At 37.1% G+C, this 17,593-nt stretch overlaps 1 protein-coding gene across 8 annotated transcripts in view; it reads right to left on the bottom strand.

Annotated features, from left to right (window-relative positions):
* NCOA1 (nuclear receptor coactivator 1) overlaps positions 1–17,593 on the bottom strand; it is a 254,204-nt gene that overhangs the window by 78,151 nt on the left and 158,460 nt on the right. For all 8 annotated transcript variants that reach the window (XM_067703564.1, XM_067703565.1, XM_067703560.1 and 5 more), the window contains 4 exons: positions 16,919–17,016; positions 5,550–5,727; positions 3,419–3,598; positions 2,035–2,130 (listed from right to left, as the gene is read on the bottom strand). In XM_067703564.1, the coding sequence (XP_067559665.1) occupies positions 2,035–2,130; positions 3,419–3,598; positions 5,550–5,727; positions 16,919–17,016 (552 nt within the window). The remainder of the gene's footprint in view (positions 1–2,034; positions 2,131–3,418; positions 3,599–5,549; positions 5,728–16,918; positions 17,017–17,593) is intronic.

The following is a 17,593-nucleotide window of genomic DNA, read 5'->3' on the forward strand; positions in this document are numbered from 1 at the left end:
TGTTCCTATGGAAAAATACAGTCTTCTTTAAAACAATCTAATTTAGGATTCAATTTATAGAAATGCAATATGAGGAAAAGCTGAAATATACTGTTCCTAAATTATCCTCATAATTTTTAGGCCTCCCTTGTCTCCCACATTTATTCTGTGGCCTAACCATCACCCTTTTTCAACAGGCTTTTATTCTGCTATCTCTCAAACCCTTGTTTGGTTTTACTGACACAAAAGACCAGCTATATTTTTTAATAGACCCTATTTTTCCTTCATGCAATAATATTTTGGATTTTCAGTAAGGGTTTATTAAATTTTTCCAGTGTTGTTCATCGGTGGCAAGTGGAAAGGAACGTGTACATGGTAGACTCAAAAAGTGAATGAATAAAGGTATGGGAATTGATCATTACTACCCTTAGATGCTGTAATTGTTGCTGTAAGGGTAGTAATTGATCATTACTGTAACAGATGCTGTAAGGGTAGTAAACTGATCATTACTACCCTTAGATATCAAGCTCCTAGACATTCTCTTTGTTATATTCTATTGGGTTGGCCAAAAAGTGCGTTCGGGTTTTTCTGTAAGATGTAACGGAAAACCTGAACAAACTTTTTAGCCAAACCAATATTTTCTGCCCTAATTTATCCCTAACCTACTCTTTAGTAAGAGCAGTTGGGAGTTCATCTTTAAGAACACAAGAATAAAGCACACAACACAGGAATATTAGACTTCTGGGACTAAAAAATTAATAAATATTGTAACAGGATCTTGTAAATAATGGTAAAGTGAAAAAGTACATTAAAACTAAACTTTCACAAAGAATAAAATTCAGTAGAAATGATTTTTTAAATTTTGGTCTGCTAAAAAATCTATCTGTAGTATCTATCTTTATTTTAAGACTAGAGTGGTAAGTAATACATATACAATTCTGATTGATGTAAAAGTATGAAAACCTAACATGACAAAGTGAAGATAAGATTAAACAATATAGGGGAATTCCCTGGTGGTCCAGAGGTTAAGGCTCTGCACTTCCACTGCAGGGGTGGGCACGGGTTTGATCCCTGGTCAGGGAACTAAGATCCTGTATGCCACATGGTGCAGCCAAAAATTTTTTAAAATTTAAGAAATTTTAAAAATTATCAAAAAAGATTAAACAGTATATGAGAAATACTTTATAAATTATAAAGAACAGTAACAACTTGTTTTTGCTGAAAATCAAATCTGAAGTAGGCCTTTAAAAAGAAGGGCTTATTTTCAGGTATGCTCACTATTACTCACTTTGTGGCTCTACTGCCCTTCTTCCAGTTCTAACATACTCCTCTGTCTTAGGGCTTTTTGCAGCTCTGTCTCCTCAGTCAGGAGCACCAATTCTGCACCATGCCCCATGCCCAACGCGCCCTTCCAACACCCACACTTTGCACAGCTGGCACAGCCTCGTCCTTTGGGGCCTAGGGGCGCGATATCAGCTCGACAGGCCTTCTGTTAACCAGCTAATTTTAAAATAGGACCTCCCTATTAGCTTCCCTTATACCATTTCACACCTTTTCCATCAAAAAAGTACAAATCTGTAATTATATCATTGCTTTTTGCTCAATCAGGTATACCCTGAGCAATCACACGTAGTGACAGGCACTTCTAGGAATTCAATCAGTATGTGCTGAATAAATTTAAAGACAGAGAATAAAGGAAAAAAGAAATAGCCAGATACATTTATGCACAATATTAAAACCACTTCTTTGTATCTGTTTATAAATAAATACATTAATATCTACATTGCCAAATTTCTTTCCATAGATTATGAAAAATAATTTATAATCAGAATATAAACATGTGCATAATTACAAAATAATGTTCTCCCCAGCACCCTCCCATAACAATGATGACAGTATCTAAAATGCACAGAATCAAGACCACATTGGAAATGTTTTCTGTACAGGACTAGTGAACAGAAGCTGAACAGCAGAGAACAGAGGGACACAGTTAGTTTTAAGGGCATAGTCACATCATTAATACTGAGAGAACATTCTGAACTTTGCAGCTAGTACCTGTAGTATCTTGCTTGGTCATAAAGGATTCTACACCCGTAATAGCTGGAGGCCGAGGTAATCTCCGTGCAATACAAATCAAACATGACTGGAAATCTGCCCAAAACAAGAAGGGGAAATTGAAGGAAAGAGGGTAGCAAGCGGTTCACATCTACCACCTGCCATTAATGGTTTTTATAAAAACAGTACATGTTATATGATCTGACACAATATTGGAGTCACTCTGATCTAATAGTATAATATTAGAAATAAAATTGCTCGCAACTAAAAACTGGCAGCTCCAGATAGAGATCTAGTTAGAATAAATTATCCCTTCCCATTGAATGTTCTTACATAAACTAGCGGAGACTGATGCATCTCAAGTACTTGGATGATAACAACTTGAAGAAGTAGTTTTGGCTACATTTAAGCAACATAGTGGTTTATAAAATACAGTTTTTTAGTCTGTTTCCTATATTCATTAATGGCTACAAAGATCATTCCTATAACCACTGTGCAGATAATAATTTATCATATGAAAAAAACATTTAACTGTTTCTGAAGAAGCATTATTTTGCCTTTGACAGAGGACTTCTATGTTTTTAGGATCTGTAATTTTTTTTGCAAGTCCCATTTCCAAATTTTTTTAAGAGGTTACATGCAATATCACACAACTAAATAAGAATTTCAGTCATATAAGACAGGCTTGCATGTGTATTTTGTAAGAAGTGCCCAGTTGATTGTGGCGCCCATTCCCTGGTGAGACCCACTACATACACGGCCTTTTTGCATCTGACTTCTCGGCTGCTACCTTCCCTAGTCCTTACTCCCATTTCCAATTTGTGGTGTTCTTAACTTAGCTCAGTTTAAGCTTGCATGGAAAAGTCATCCACTGTAACAAATTTAACTAATACCATGTTCATACCCTGTTCATATTAGAGCTTCAGCTGTGTTTTCATCTGTTCAGAAGCTTTCTCCTTATAAATTACCTTGTATGGCCTCAAAAATACTAACTCTATTCTCCAGTGTTCCATACACTCTAAGCTTGAAACTTTCTAAAAATCAGAGCTGTTCAACAGCCTGCTGCATTTGGTACATTTCCAACTGGCAGCAGTGAGTTACAGCTCTTATTTCTAGGCAGCAAGTTGGTTTGAATTTGACATTTTAGTGGGAATGTCAGCTTAAAACTGAGGATTTGGGGGCATTTTAAATGGGTAATTCTAGATGTTAGCAATTTTTTTTCTTAAGTATTAAGAAATACAGAGCAAATTGAATAGCCACTATGCTATATAATATAATAACCAAAAATACTATCTGAAGAAGGCAGTTTATAATCAATTTCCTCTCTGTTCCTAAAACCATGGAAAAAGCAGTCAAACACCTTAAAATCACCCTTTGTTTTTACCTTCTCCATCCTCTTGAATTGATTTTGGCTGTGACACAGTGAAACACTGCATTACTTCATACCGCTGGCAAGCTTCCTGGTTCTCGGTGCCTGGCTCATCTGGAGGGTGAATTAGCATCCTGCAGTTAAAGGTATGGCTATTTCGTCGTGTTGCCTCTTGTGGCCAAGGAACTCCATTCACTGTGAAAAAAAAATTGATTATATGCCTGTGAAAAAGGTGAAAAAGTACAAACTGTGAAGATACAAAAGACATACCTTTACTCATCTGCTTAATTAGCTACTCAGATTAAAAGACAGACTTCCTCAGATCCAACATTATCCTGAGGGAATAGGATACTTAATCTTCCTTAGCAAAGCTAAATGTTTACCAATTAGAAAAATGTAAAATTTGCAAGAAATTGTATAGGATTTCCTCCCTCAAAGATAAGGTCTTACAAATACCTTAATTCACTAACAGCTTTTATAAACAGATAAAGACAAAATTAAAAATTAATAGCTTTAAAAAGTTAATAGCTTATTGCTCTTTTGCTCAGAATTTTACAGCAGTTAATTAATGAGCTTTTCCACTTGTTTCCTGTTATACCCTGGCAATGAAAAAAATGACTGAAAATCACAGGTCTGTTGTTAGGCAAGGGTTTTAACCTGGTAGGCATGGATGCTTAAGGATGGCTTGTGTGTGTGTGCACCCTTTTGGTTGGAGGAGTCAAAGTTTTTCAAATGTGACTCAAAAAAAATATTTAGAATATACAGAGACCAGTCTTGGTTTCTTAAATCATTTTTTCTTGCTCTTTATTTTATTTGCACAGTCTGCATGCTACAATGCCTTGAATATGGTGGGTAATCATTACATAAAAATGACTGTTAAAACAGAAATGTTACCTGATTCAGTATAAGAAAAGTGAATTCAGTTATAGAGAAGATAACTATACATTTCAAGTGAGAATCACTGTGTGGCACGTCACCATTTCCCAGTTACAATGTTATATTCAAACCATGGTGGCAGTCAGAGGGGTTTTTCAGCTATTCTCTCCCCATTCCCAACAGATTTCTTACCATAGCCTCGCCGTTGAACCTCCTTCCTTTTTACTATCTCATCACTCTATAACTGTTAGAGGAAATCATGGAAACAAACCTATACTGGAGTAAGGAGTCTTGGTTCATCTTTGAACTAGCTGTGAGTTTTGGGTTAATGGCTTAATCTTTGCCTTGTCTTTAAAATAAAGGAATCCACTTGTATTATCTCTAAAGTCACTTACACTCTAAAATTCTATAACACATTAAGACCCCTTGGTAACTCAAGTATCAAACTAGCGATTTTAAGAGGAACAATTGTTTCAGGCTTCCAGTTACTATAAACACATACTACTCTTTTCAAAGAAGAAACAGGCTTCCACTTTATTGAGTGAACAACATAGAAAATTAAGAGCTATGGATAACATTTTATTTGCATGTTTCGTTTAGTTACATAGGATTTCTAGCCAAGACTCTCCGCCAACTTTTGGAGCACATACAGGCTAAAGACTAGGCACGTGGCTTAGTTCATAGAACACAAGCTGGAAATCAGGCCCCATCCATACTCTCAGCTAGGCTCCTATAGCAGTGAACAACCCATCCAACCATACTTAGAACTACTGAGTTGAAACCACTCACATCCAAAAATGTTAATTTTAATACGTATGTAATATGAAGGGTATTCCTTCCTCCCTCCTTACCCTCTTTCCTCTCTCCTTCCCTTCCTCCCTCCTTCTTTTTCTTTTCTTTGAGCAAGGTGGTAGGATACACTATATACATTTGTCTCTTCCTTGTACATAATTAAAATTGAAAACAAAGGGAATTCCAAGCAGAAGCTTTTTGTGGCAAGGCAACTAACTGCTCTGCCTCCTAACACTGTCACATAATTGTGGCATAATCTAGAGGAAGAGGATAAAAGGAATGCTCTCTATCAGCTATTTGATGACACTCCTCCTTCATATTTAATCTCAGGCTGAAATTAAATTTTAAAATATTTTTAGTATATTATATATATTAGTATAATACTATATATTATAAATACAATAATAATAATTATATATATTATGTGAAGGGAAGCTATAGAGAGTTCACATTCTTTGAAAAAACACATTCCTTTTACCTAACGATTTTGGTAGCAGATTCTTCACAAATTCCGCGTGATCACCCACATGCAGTATGCTGTAGACACTGGTATTCATTAATTCCTCCTGATTGTAACCCAAGTAGCTGGTCACATTTTCTGACACAAATACAATTCTCCCTTCACAGTTCACAACAAAGAAAAATCCATCCAAAGCCTGCAAAGCCAAAAAAACGATTAAGAGGTTATGGGGTTAAAAGAGAGAAGAAAAATACACATACACATTTCTCTACTGAAAAAGAGATTGGAAATACACGCCAACTTAAAAAACGGGGGACTGAATAGAAGATTTAACATTGCATGTTCTCTGTGGAGGGAACAGGATTTTTAAACAGACTGTACACTCATGTTTCAAGTAGGCATCAATGAATATGTCAAATGTCTTCCTTGGAAAGAAATTTTATGGCAGCAAATGTGAAGTAAATGACTGACCCATTCAGTCAGTCATAAACACCTCTAAACTGTAGGTTAAGACCTGGTGTCTACCCTCAAGGAACTTGCAGTGGGGAGAGAGACATAAGCATAATAAAAGACCAGTGAGAAATGCAGTATCAGAGCCATACACAGACTACTCTGTGAGCACAAAGAAGGATACTTATTTGGGGTCGAGGTGGGGGGCAAAGAAAGGCTCCTTACAGACCCTGATCTGAGTTATAAAAGGCATAGTGGAAGAGGGGAGGAGGAATGAGGCAAGAACATTCTAGGCAGAGGAGAGAACATGGCACATAATGGAACAAAAAAGCCATTTGGAGCTGCTGGAGCACAAGGCACAGGCAGGCAGTGAGTCTGGAGAGGTGGACAGGAGCCAAATCACAGAAGGCCTTCTATGCACTGCGATGGAGCCAGAGACCTCCAAAAGAAGATGTACATGCCCCAAGGGGACATAAGATCCACAGGGGTGCAGGGAAAAGAAGTCGGAATCTCTATTTATAGCATAATCTAAAACACAAGGAAGAAATTAAGCTTAATTAACACATCAACACCCTGGTGCCTCACTCAGTCTAGTCACATATCACAAACCACGGAATCTGAGAGAAGATCCAGAATGCAGAGGTTGACAGCAGTACCTTATTTATAATCTTTCTGTTTATCACAACATATTACAGTTTACTTGCTATAGAATGTATAAAAGCAATAAAATCAAGACCTTTAAAAAGTAGAACATTTATAGAATTTTGTAACAAGATGTAACCTCCCTTTGTATCATACAGGGGTTTGCTGGTTACTGGTGGCAAAAGACTTAAGCCATCCAGCAATGTTGATGGGCTACTCATTTTTGTTTTTGAAAAAGGTTAAGTGTCCCAAGTTTGCTGACCTTTTCTATGATGCTGGGTGCTAATGATAATATCCTACTAAGCAGGTATTTTCCAAATAATAAACACACCTAATTTTGTTCCTTCAGGGTAAAGATGAAATTTTAACAATGAATAAAAAATAAACTGCTTTCAAAAAGACACTTATGCTACAGAGACAGCACGTGAAAATGGATGTTTTGAAATGTTACCACAGTTATAATTTTGTTGCTGAAAATGATGTACACTTATAAAAATTATCTTCTCAGTGTAAAACATTTAGAAACAAAACCTTTTCCCTGTGCAAAATTCTTCCAATAAGAGTTTCAATGGGCTTTAAAAACCCGTGTTTTAAAAAAGGAAAATGCAACTCCTTTTGATTAATTTGGAGAATCACTATTTGAGATCAAAAAAGATGGAATTTAAGGAATTCCCTGGAGGTCCAGTGGTTAGGACTTGGCGCTTTCACTGCGGGGCAGGGGTTCAATCCCTGGTCAGGGAACTAAGATCCTGCAAGCTGCACAGCGTGGCCAAGAAAAAAAAAAAATTTGAAATTTGAAGAAAAACCTTTGCATAATTGGTAGATAGGATTTCAAAATGAGTATCGTGACTTAGTAAACTCATCCAATGATATATTTTTCCATTTGTATCTACCTCATTTTTGTGAGGTGTTTTTTACAGCTGATAATTTAAGCCAAATATTAAAATAAACTGAACTTGAAACTACATCTTCAAATCACTACGTCCCAAAGCATTCAACCAAGATTTTAAAAAATATGAAGTACAGCATTGTTCTCATTAAAAATACTGCTAACACTTTCTTTAACAAGAACAAAAAGAAATAAAACTATTTTTATTCCACCTGACTGCTGTTGACTATTTTTCATTTAGTTCATAATGCAAAGAGGAGAGGGATGTGATTAATAATCTAAAAACCTCAACACTAGATAAACCCTTTGCTAAACTATTTTGGATTTAGATGAGCACAGGAAAGCACCCTCATATCTAATTGTTTTCTTAAAGTCAGATTAGCTATAAATTTCATAACAGGTGATCTATCTATCTATCTATATGTATATATATTTGTCTGGCAGTTTATATTAAAATAGGGATAACTGAAATACAGACATATTTTTTAAAAAGAAGATCTAAAAATTCTTTAAAATGTTCTTAGCTATTAATTGAATCAGTGTAAATACAATTCAACTTTCTTTTTTCTTTTTGGTCTCTTAAAAGAGTTTAATAAAGAACAGTTTGGGTATAACAAAGTATCATAGTTCAGAGCAAGAAACAGGATTGATATCAAAACACAGGCAAGTAAAAAAACTTGGCCATTTCATGGTGAACCACTTCCAAGGGCCACACCATCCAGCTTCTAAAGCACTACCTTCTTCTATTTTCCATCTAGTTTTCAGTGTGTCCTTTTTAGCTCCTTGCTCTCTGCCTCCCTAGTGACACTGTCTATCTTCAAAGCCACAGTTTCCCTTGCTTTAATATAAATTTATTTACTTTATTTTATTTATTTTTGGCTGCCTTGGGTCTTCATTGCTGCGCGCAGGCTTTCTCTAGTTGCAGTGAGCGGGGGGCTACTCTTCGTTGTAGTGCACGGACATCTCATTGCAGTGGCTTCTCTTGTTGCGGAGCACGGGCTCTAGGCATGTGGATTTCAGTAGTTGTGACTCGCGGGCTCTAGAGTGCAGGCTCAGTAGTTGTGGTGCACAGGCTTAGTTGCTCCACGGCATGTGGGATCTTTCCAGACCAGGGCTCGAACCCGTGTCCCCTGCATTGGCAGGTGGATTCTTAACCACTGTGCCACCAGGAAAGCCCTCCCTTGCTTTTTTCACTCTCCATGTCTGTCTCTGACTATGTCTGGAAGTTATCCACTGTCTGCCGAGGGGCTGGGAGAGGTTGAGACCCACTCCTGGGATCATCTCTGCCCAATCTGAAGACTGTCCAGCAGTGGGCACAGGGCTGGTGGTGCAGACCTCGAGCACCAGCAAGGCCCAGGGATTCACCTGGACTACTCGGTGCAATTATTTTTAAGGCATTTGTGAAATCCAAAGGATTTAAACTTCCTTTGCAGTAGGCCTGGAGTCCCTGCAGTCTCCTGTTTCCAGACTTTCTGGGACTTCTCCAAGTTCTCCCATTGACTGCACCTGACCTCAGTGCCAAGCTGGGAAGTTATTCTAGTAGCTGGCCTCTGGAATATGCAGCTGGTCAGCCTTACAGGGAGTACAGAACTTTCACCAGGTCTCTGTTTGGTCTCGGTTACATGGACTCATCGTTTCCTCTGAGAAGTCTGGGGCATCATATTTCTTTTGAGCTTCTCCAGAAAAGGTTGGCTTGGAAAACAGGTTAACAGAGGCTGCCCCACAGTTGCAGAGAGGTCCTGCTGACCTTCTCCTGAGATACAGACAGCCTGTCCTGTGCTAGAAATGCGTATTTTTTTTAATTATAAATGAAATATAACTTAAACTTTTTTATGTATGAAAATTAAGTAGATAGTATAAGATCTGCCAAAATCCCACCCCCAAGAGATTGGTAACATTTCAAGGAATCCTTTGAGACTATTCCTATGAATATCTTTAAACATCTTTAATTTCTAAAAGTTTGTCTGATTAATATAACCTGCTAATACTTGTTCTTATCCTACAAGTTTCCCTCATATGTTGTGCATATAATTAACTTCCAAGTGTGCTCCTAGGAAGGAATCTTCCTGTTTCTCCAAGTCCTGACAGCTGGGCTGACATTGAGCTATACACAGGAGATGATAACAAATGCCACTCCATTCTGTACAGCATCATCAGTTGGAGGGGTTTTTCTCTCTGCCCAGGATATCAGTCTTTGAAGAGGACCACTTTGGGTCTCAATGCAGGGTTCACACTGGCCAGGGCTTCTCACAGGGCCCTCGCTTTAAATGACTACACAAGCTTCACTAAGTAACACCTAAGTGTCAGTCACTGGACAAAGTTCTGGGAATAAAGCACATATTCTCAACAATTTTATAGCCTCTGACGGGAAAAAAACAAGTACGTGTAGTCACATTATAGTACAATGGAGGAATTCATAAAGGTTAGGCACAGAGTGAAGCACCCAAACGGGCAAAGGGTTGACTGTTGTCGGGAAGGTTTCCTGGGAGGAGGCCACATGACACCTCAGCTGAGGCTTGAAGGACACAGCAGTAACTCGGGTGGGCAAGGGGTGGAAAGAACATTCAAAACAGAGGAAACAGCTCAGAGGTTTAAAAAAAGAAAGAAGAAATCACCTTGTACTTACTTGTCATATTTGTGTTATATTTAACAATAAAAAGTTTTTTTGAAAAAGCTTCAAGGAAAAGCCAAAAAAAAAAAAAAAAGAAAGAAAGAAAAAATGGCCATGGGGATCATCTTGAAGGCAATGTTTTTAAGCAGGAGACTGACATGATCTGCTTTAACAAAGACCCTTCTGGCAGTGGGTGTGGCATGTGGACTGGAAGCAAGCAGACAAACTGCGACGCCACTGTGATGCTCCAGTTCAAGCGCGAGCCCGGATCAAGGCAATGGCAGTGCAAGTGACAGAAGAGGCAGAAGAAACAGATGTGGTGATCTCTAACAGCTGTGGGAACAAGCGCTTGGGTGATCCTTCACTAATGACTTTAGGGTTCTGGTAGATGAGTGCCTTTCCCTAACAAAGGGAATTCGATGGGGAAAAAAAAATCTAGTTCTTAATTTTTTGACTTTTCTTCTTTTTTCAAACAGGAGATAAAGGGATCGATTATAAATTTAGTTTTAGAAATGTTATATTTGAAATGACTGAGGAACTTTCTGGTAGAGGTGTTCAAAAGGCAGCAGGATATGATGAAAGGGAAGCTGTGAAAAGAGATATGGGCCAAAGACAGACATTTTTGACTTACAGGTACATACAGTATCATTTAGTTTTTGTTTGTTTTAACTACAATCATCTTTTCCCCTTCCACAGAATATGTGATTTCCTTTGAGGAGTTACTTCTCCATTTAATAAAGTCTCGTGGGATTCTTAATCAGGCCATTGGGAAACTTCCTCCCTAAATGTGAGCCTTGAGAATTACAAAAAGAATGAACATGGCTGGAACACATTCATTCTGGCAGCCGGGCACTGTCCAGATGGGTCTTTTGAAGAGACCATTCGTACAGTTTCTGCTTTCTAGCCTCCATAAGATGCCTTGGTTTCACCTTATTTCTAAGCACAGTTCTGTGGTATCCAAATAGCATCCCAATAAATTCACATTTGCTTAACTTAGTCATAATTGGTATCTGTTGCTTCAAATCAGAAAACCCTAATTGGTATTTTACATACACACACACACACACACACACACACACACACACGAACACATCATATAGACAGAGACATAGATGTTGATAAAACTGTCCAGGAAATGTGCACAGAATAAAAAACAAAAGGAAAAGAGCCAAGGCCAGAACCTTGGGGGATGCTAACATTTAAAAGGCAGGTAAAGAAAGAGAAATCTGAGAAAAAGGCTAAAGAGCAGCCAGAGAGGCAAGGAGATAGTTTTATAAAAGAGGCTCATGAGGAGTTTTAAGGAAGACGGAAGTGGGTGGTCAACAGTGTCAAAGAGCCACAAAGCAATGTAAGGAATGGTATAATACAAGGTTAGGAGGCCTGAACGCACATGCAAGGTATAGGGAGACTTCTGTGACTAACGCAGAATTTTCTTGTGGAGCGATAGGAAATAAGCAGCGTTAAGAGTCAGATAATGCAGAGCTCTGAACAGGAGGGAGAGGAACTTAGACGGCAAAGAACACTGGAGAATGAGGAGCTTTAAAAAAAAAAAAAGCCTATAAATTCTAATACCACTCTCTCTTTTGTTTTTTGTTTTTGTCTTTTTTTGGCCACACCGTACGGCATGTGGGATCTTAGTTCCCTGACCAGGGATCAAACCTGCGCCCCGTGCACTGGAAGTGCAGTGTCTCAACCACTGGACTGCCAAGGAAGTCCCACCACTCTCTCTTTAAGCGTAGGAAATTACCTCCAATACCTTTATTCTTAACTCGTGCTACCTTTTTATGTTTAAGAAAAAGGAGGGGGGCAATATATTGAAAATTGTATGGTGAGAATTTCTCACAATATCATGGCTATTTGGTCACCTTCTAGATGTGCAGATCTTCTACCTGAGCAGGCCCCTCTAGACTGATGACAAACAGAACTTTCTGCAATGATGGAAATGTTCTTCTGTGTTGTCCGATACAGTAGCTACTAACCACATGTGGGTATGGAGCATTTTAAACGTGGCTGGTGAGAATTTTTCTCACCAGACATTCAGCAAAAATGTCTGAATTTTTCATTGTATTTAACTTTGAATAGCCATGTGTAACTATCTTACTGAACAGTGCAGCTCTAGACTGCAGCCTGGATAAGTCAATGAACAATCTCGTGGTGGCTTTTCTACCACTTCTTCTCTTAGCCGCCCTGGATTAGATTCCGTAAAGTTTAAGGCAATGAGGCAGGATTGGGAGATACAGAAGAAGGGTGAGGAAAGGTTGTCGATAAAGGTAACTTGGAAGTCTATAAATGTAATTCTATTTTACAGTCTCAGTTTCACATCTGTATAGCTCATAAATAAAAATATTATTAGCTCCTTGAAGTCAAGAACCTAAATACATTTCTATTCTGAGTTTTTGGAACTTCTAATTTGATGTGTTTTTTCATATTTGAAAATGCTTGCCTAATGACATGTAATTCATGTATAATGTTGTGTTACAGTTTTCCTTTGATTCATAGTGGTTTTCAGGGTAATAATTTCATCATCTAAAAAAAATGCTTTCTTCTTATAGCAGTTTTGAATGGATGTTTTCCTGTCGTTTTCTGTTCATTTTAAAGTGTTATAGATTTTTCTTACACAGAAATAACAAATGTCTATGTAAATTAAAGCAGTAGTAGTATTCTCTGGCTCCAGTTGTGCTGTTTTCAGTTTGTGGATAATCTATTTGCTCTCCTTATTGATCTCTGTGGTTTCTGAAGAACCTGTGGTAAAACTGGGATTTAAATGACTACCACTTCTCTACAGGAACTCCACAAATCTCAAGGACCTCTATACCTTATACTTTTTCAGTATCTCAAATGGCATTATATGCAGAAAATACATTTCATAAATATTTAATGAACTGACAGGAGATATAAAGTTCTTAGGCCAGTTTTAAACTTAGGGACACCGAAAACGCAGACAGAACCTCAACAGAAAAACTAGAAGATATGAAGAGACTAGTCTACTGATATCCTGCAGAGTAGAGGAGATAAGAAATAAGTGCTAGGATGGGTCAGGTCTCATCCTAGGATGGGTCAGGTCTCATCCTAGGATGGGAAGTAGTGGGATGCGGACAGGAACCAAGGCCGGGGAAGAGATGGGATAGCGGGAAATGAGCCTAAAGTACTTTTCTTTCTTTAACTTATTTTCCTCTAATGGCTTATATTAAAAAATTTAAAATATAGCAAAGTTGAAATAATTTTGTAGTGAACATCTGTATATCCACCACACAGATTCTACCATTAACATTTTTACTATACTTATTATAACACTATTTCCAAAAGGCAGTCATGTGTCATGCAATCTATTTAAGGGGTTGTGAAAAGAATAAAAACATCAGAGTCCATCACATGTGGTGGCTTTCCCCTCTCCCAGTTATATGTTATACACTCACCCAAAGAGTAGTTTCTATCCAGCTTCAATGGCCAATGTTTTTTTATATTTACAACACTATAAAATATGTGCTCATTCCCCTAATAAAAATCATTAAAACCAACAGCCTAAAGTAACAAAGCGCTTGTATAACTTGGAGGGGAAAAAGAAATTTAGGTTTTGAGGGGGAACTTGCTAACAGGAGAGTCAAAAATATTTAGCAGCCTGTTAAAAGTACAGGAATAGCGTTCGGAAAGAGGTTAAAGCAAGAAGTACATATTTGAGAGTCATCTCTAAAGAGATAAAAGATGAAGCAAATGATATTACTTGGGCTAAAAAAACCAAGCACTGAATTTTGAGAATGTTCTCACATTAGCGGTGTCGGTAGAGGGAATTATGGTTCATACAAAAACAGAAGAATAGTTAGGGTAATACGAAAAAATGTATAAAGGAGTTAGAAAATCAAGAGACCTATACAAGTTTGAGTGTTAGGAAGACTTCACCAGAAAGAAGGGCCTTGAGGTAGGACAGGAAAGGAGAATTTATTTAATTTTATAGATATTTATTTTTAAATATGTGTATGATTTAAATACACATATTTATATTTAAGTATATGCACATACATAATAAACATACATATATAAAAAAATAAAATTAGGCCTAGAGATGGAAAAGTCTAATTTGTGGGGAATGAGTGTGTATATATACACACATATATGTGTTTTTAAACATTCATGTATGAAAAAGGAGTACTTAAGGTGATGAGCCTGCTCGGAAACAAAATATCTGTTTTGAGAACAGAGGGAGGAAAGATTAGATAGGAAAAAAGGGGTGAAAATTACACAGTAATTACAAAGTAATTCAAGATTAAAAATTCTTCATTTTAAAAAGTTCTCTTATAATGTCTACATAAATAGTTTTAAAATTTTGGTCAGGAAAACACCTACTGTAATAAACTGAGGCATCCCTTACTCAAAAGTGAAATTCTACAGTAGAAATTAGCACTAGCTAGCTAAATAGTTCTAAAAGTTTTATTTTTCCCAACTAGTCCTAACTATAATAAAGAAGTAGCAAAGCCAGACAGTTCTCTTCAGTTTTCCATCCAACCATTAGAATGCCTTTATCAAAATTTCTTTTTCTTTTTTAACATCTTTATTGGAGTATAATTGCTTTACAATGGTGTGTTAGTTTCTGCTTTATAACAAAGTGAATCAGCTACCTATATACATATATCCCCATATCTCCCCCATCTTGCGTCTCCCTCCCATCCTCCCTATCTAGGTGGTCACAGAGCACCAAGCTGATCTCCCTGTGCTATGCAGCTGCTTCCCACTAGCTATCTATTTTACATTTGGTAGTGTACATATGTCCATGACACTCTCTCACTTTGTCACAGCTTATCCTTCCCCATCCCCGTTTCCTCAAGTCCATTCTCCATGTCTGAGTCTTTAGTCCTGTCCTGCCCCTAGGTTCTTCAGAAAAAAATTTTTTTTTTTAGATTCCATATATATGTGTTAGCATACGGTATTTGTTTTTCTCTTTCTGACTTACTTCACTCTGAATGACAGACGCTAGGTCCATCCACCTCACTACAAATAACTCAATTTCGTTTCGTTTTATGACTGAGTAATATTCCACTGTACATATGTGCCACATCTTCTTTATCCGTTCATCTGTCAATGGACACTTAGGTTGCTTCCATGTCCTGGCTATTGTAAATAGAGCTGCAATGAACAGTGTGGTACATGACTCTTTCTGAATTCTGGTTTTCTCAGGGTATATGCCCAGTACTGGGATTGCTGGGTTGTATGGTAATTCTATTTGTAGTTTTTTAAGGAAACTCCATACTGTTCTTCACAGTGGCTGTATCAATTTACATTCCCACCAACAGTGCAAGAGGGTTCCCTTTTCTCCACACCCTCTCCAGCATTTACTGTTTGTAGACTTTTTGATGATGGCCATTCTGACTGGTGTGAGGTGATACCTCATTGTAGTTTTGATTTGCATTTCTCTAATATTAGTGATGTTGAGCATCCCTTCATGTGTTTGTTGGCAATCTGTATATCTTCTTTTGAGAAATGTCTATTTAGGTCTTCTGCCCATTTTTGGATGGGGTTGTTTGTTTTTTTGATATTGAACTGCATGAGCTACTTGTAAATTTTGGAAATTAATCCTTTGTCAGTTGCTTCATTTGCAAATATTCTCTCCCATTCTGAGGGCTGTCTTTTCGTCTTGTTTATGTTTTCTTTTGCTGTGCAAAAGCTTTTAAGTTTCATTAGGTCCCATTTGTTTATTTTTGTTTTTATTTCCCTTTCTGTAGCAGGTGGGTCAAAAGAGATCTTGCTGCAATATATGTCAAAGAGTGTTCTGCCTATGTTTTCCTCTAAGAGTTTTATAGTGTCTGGCCTTACATTTAGGTCTTTAATCCATTTTGAGTTTATTTTTGTGTATGGTATTAGGGAGTGTTCTAATTTCATTCTTTTACATGGAGCTGTCCAGTTTTCCCAGCACCACTTATTGAAGAGGCTGTCTTTTCTCCACTGTATATTCTTGCCTCCTTTATCAAAGGTAAGGTGACCATATGTGCATGGGTTTATCTCTGGGCTTCCTATCCTGTTCCATTGATATATATTTCTGTTCTTGTGCCAGTACCCTACTGTCTTGATTACTGTAGCTTTGTAGTATAGTCTGAAGTCTGGGAGCCTGATTCCTCCAGCTCTGTTTTTCTTTCTCAAGATTGCTTTGGCTATTCGGGGTCTTTTATGCTTCCATACAAATCGTAAAATTTTTTGTTCTAGTTCTGTGAAAAATGTCATTGGTAGTTTGATAGGGATTGCACTGAATCTGTAGATTGCTTTGGGTAGTATAGTCATTTTCACAATGTTGAATCTCCCAATCCAAGAACATGGTATATCTCTCCATCTGTTTGTATTATCTAAAATTTCTTTCATCAGTATCTTATAGTTTTCTGCATACAGGTCTTTTGTCTCCTTAGGTAGGTTCATTCCTAGGTATTTTATTCATTTTGCTGCAGTGGTAAATGGGAGTGTTTCCTTAATTTCTCTTTCAGATTTTTCATGATTAGTTTATAGGAATGCAAGAGATTTCTTTGCATTAATTTTGTATCCTGCTACTTTACCAAATTTATCGATTAGCTCTAGTAGTTTTTTGGTAGCATCTTTATGAAAATTTCTCATGTTCATTATTCACATTTAATTTTGAAATAGTAACAATGGTCAATATAGTTTCTAAAATAAAATAATTATTAAAAGTTCCTTAACACTTTACTTTGTTTTATAATTTATTAATTGGATGTTAAAACCTAAAAGAAGATAAAGAAAAAAACCAAATTGGCTCGAAAAAAGATTCTGATCACTTTCTGAGTCAATGAGAACAGCTACCTCCAAAAGAAGAGGTCCCAAGGATTCCTTTTCGATCACTCCTTGACTACTCGACGAGATGTCTGACTTCTGTACTTCATCATCAGTTGTTGATTTCTCTGTAACAAAGCAGCAAAAAGTCACACATCCAAAAAGAGCTCATTTCCATAATGGCAAGTTTATTAAGACATGAATTTACCTAATTTCAGATTCAAAAAATATTTATTCATTATGTAGGCACTTTCACATTTAATCTTAATTATACTCATTTTGTGGATGATGAAATTGAGGTTCACAAAGGTTAAATAATGTGTCCCAAATGATATAACTAATAAATGGCAGCAGGAGGATTTGAATTCTGACCTACCAAATCCAGTGTTCCAACAAATGGAAAAAATGGTGTAAAAATATACAGCCTTTTAAAAAAAAGTCTACACCAAATATTTTAAAGAAATAAGTAAATTGTAAAAGAGTAATTATTTCCTCCATCTTTCTCCTTTCCTGATTTGATCAATTGCCACTTAAGAGAGAGTGAAGGTACGATTCTGTGAGCCTGCGTGAAATAGCTAACTTTTCACCTTCATGTCATGATGATCTGATTGATAAAACTGCAACTGTTAAATGATTTAGAATTCTTTTGTGTGGTGATGTTGAAAAGTCCATCCATCATCTTAAAGCAGCAGCATACTTATATAA

Source organism: Pseudorca crassidens, chromosome 14, assembly GCF_039906515.1.
Source record: "Pseudorca crassidens isolate mPseCra1 chromosome 14, mPseCra1.hap1, whole genome shotgun sequence".
NCBI lineage: Eukaryota > Metazoa > Chordata > Mammalia > Artiodactyla > Delphinidae > Pseudorca > Pseudorca crassidens.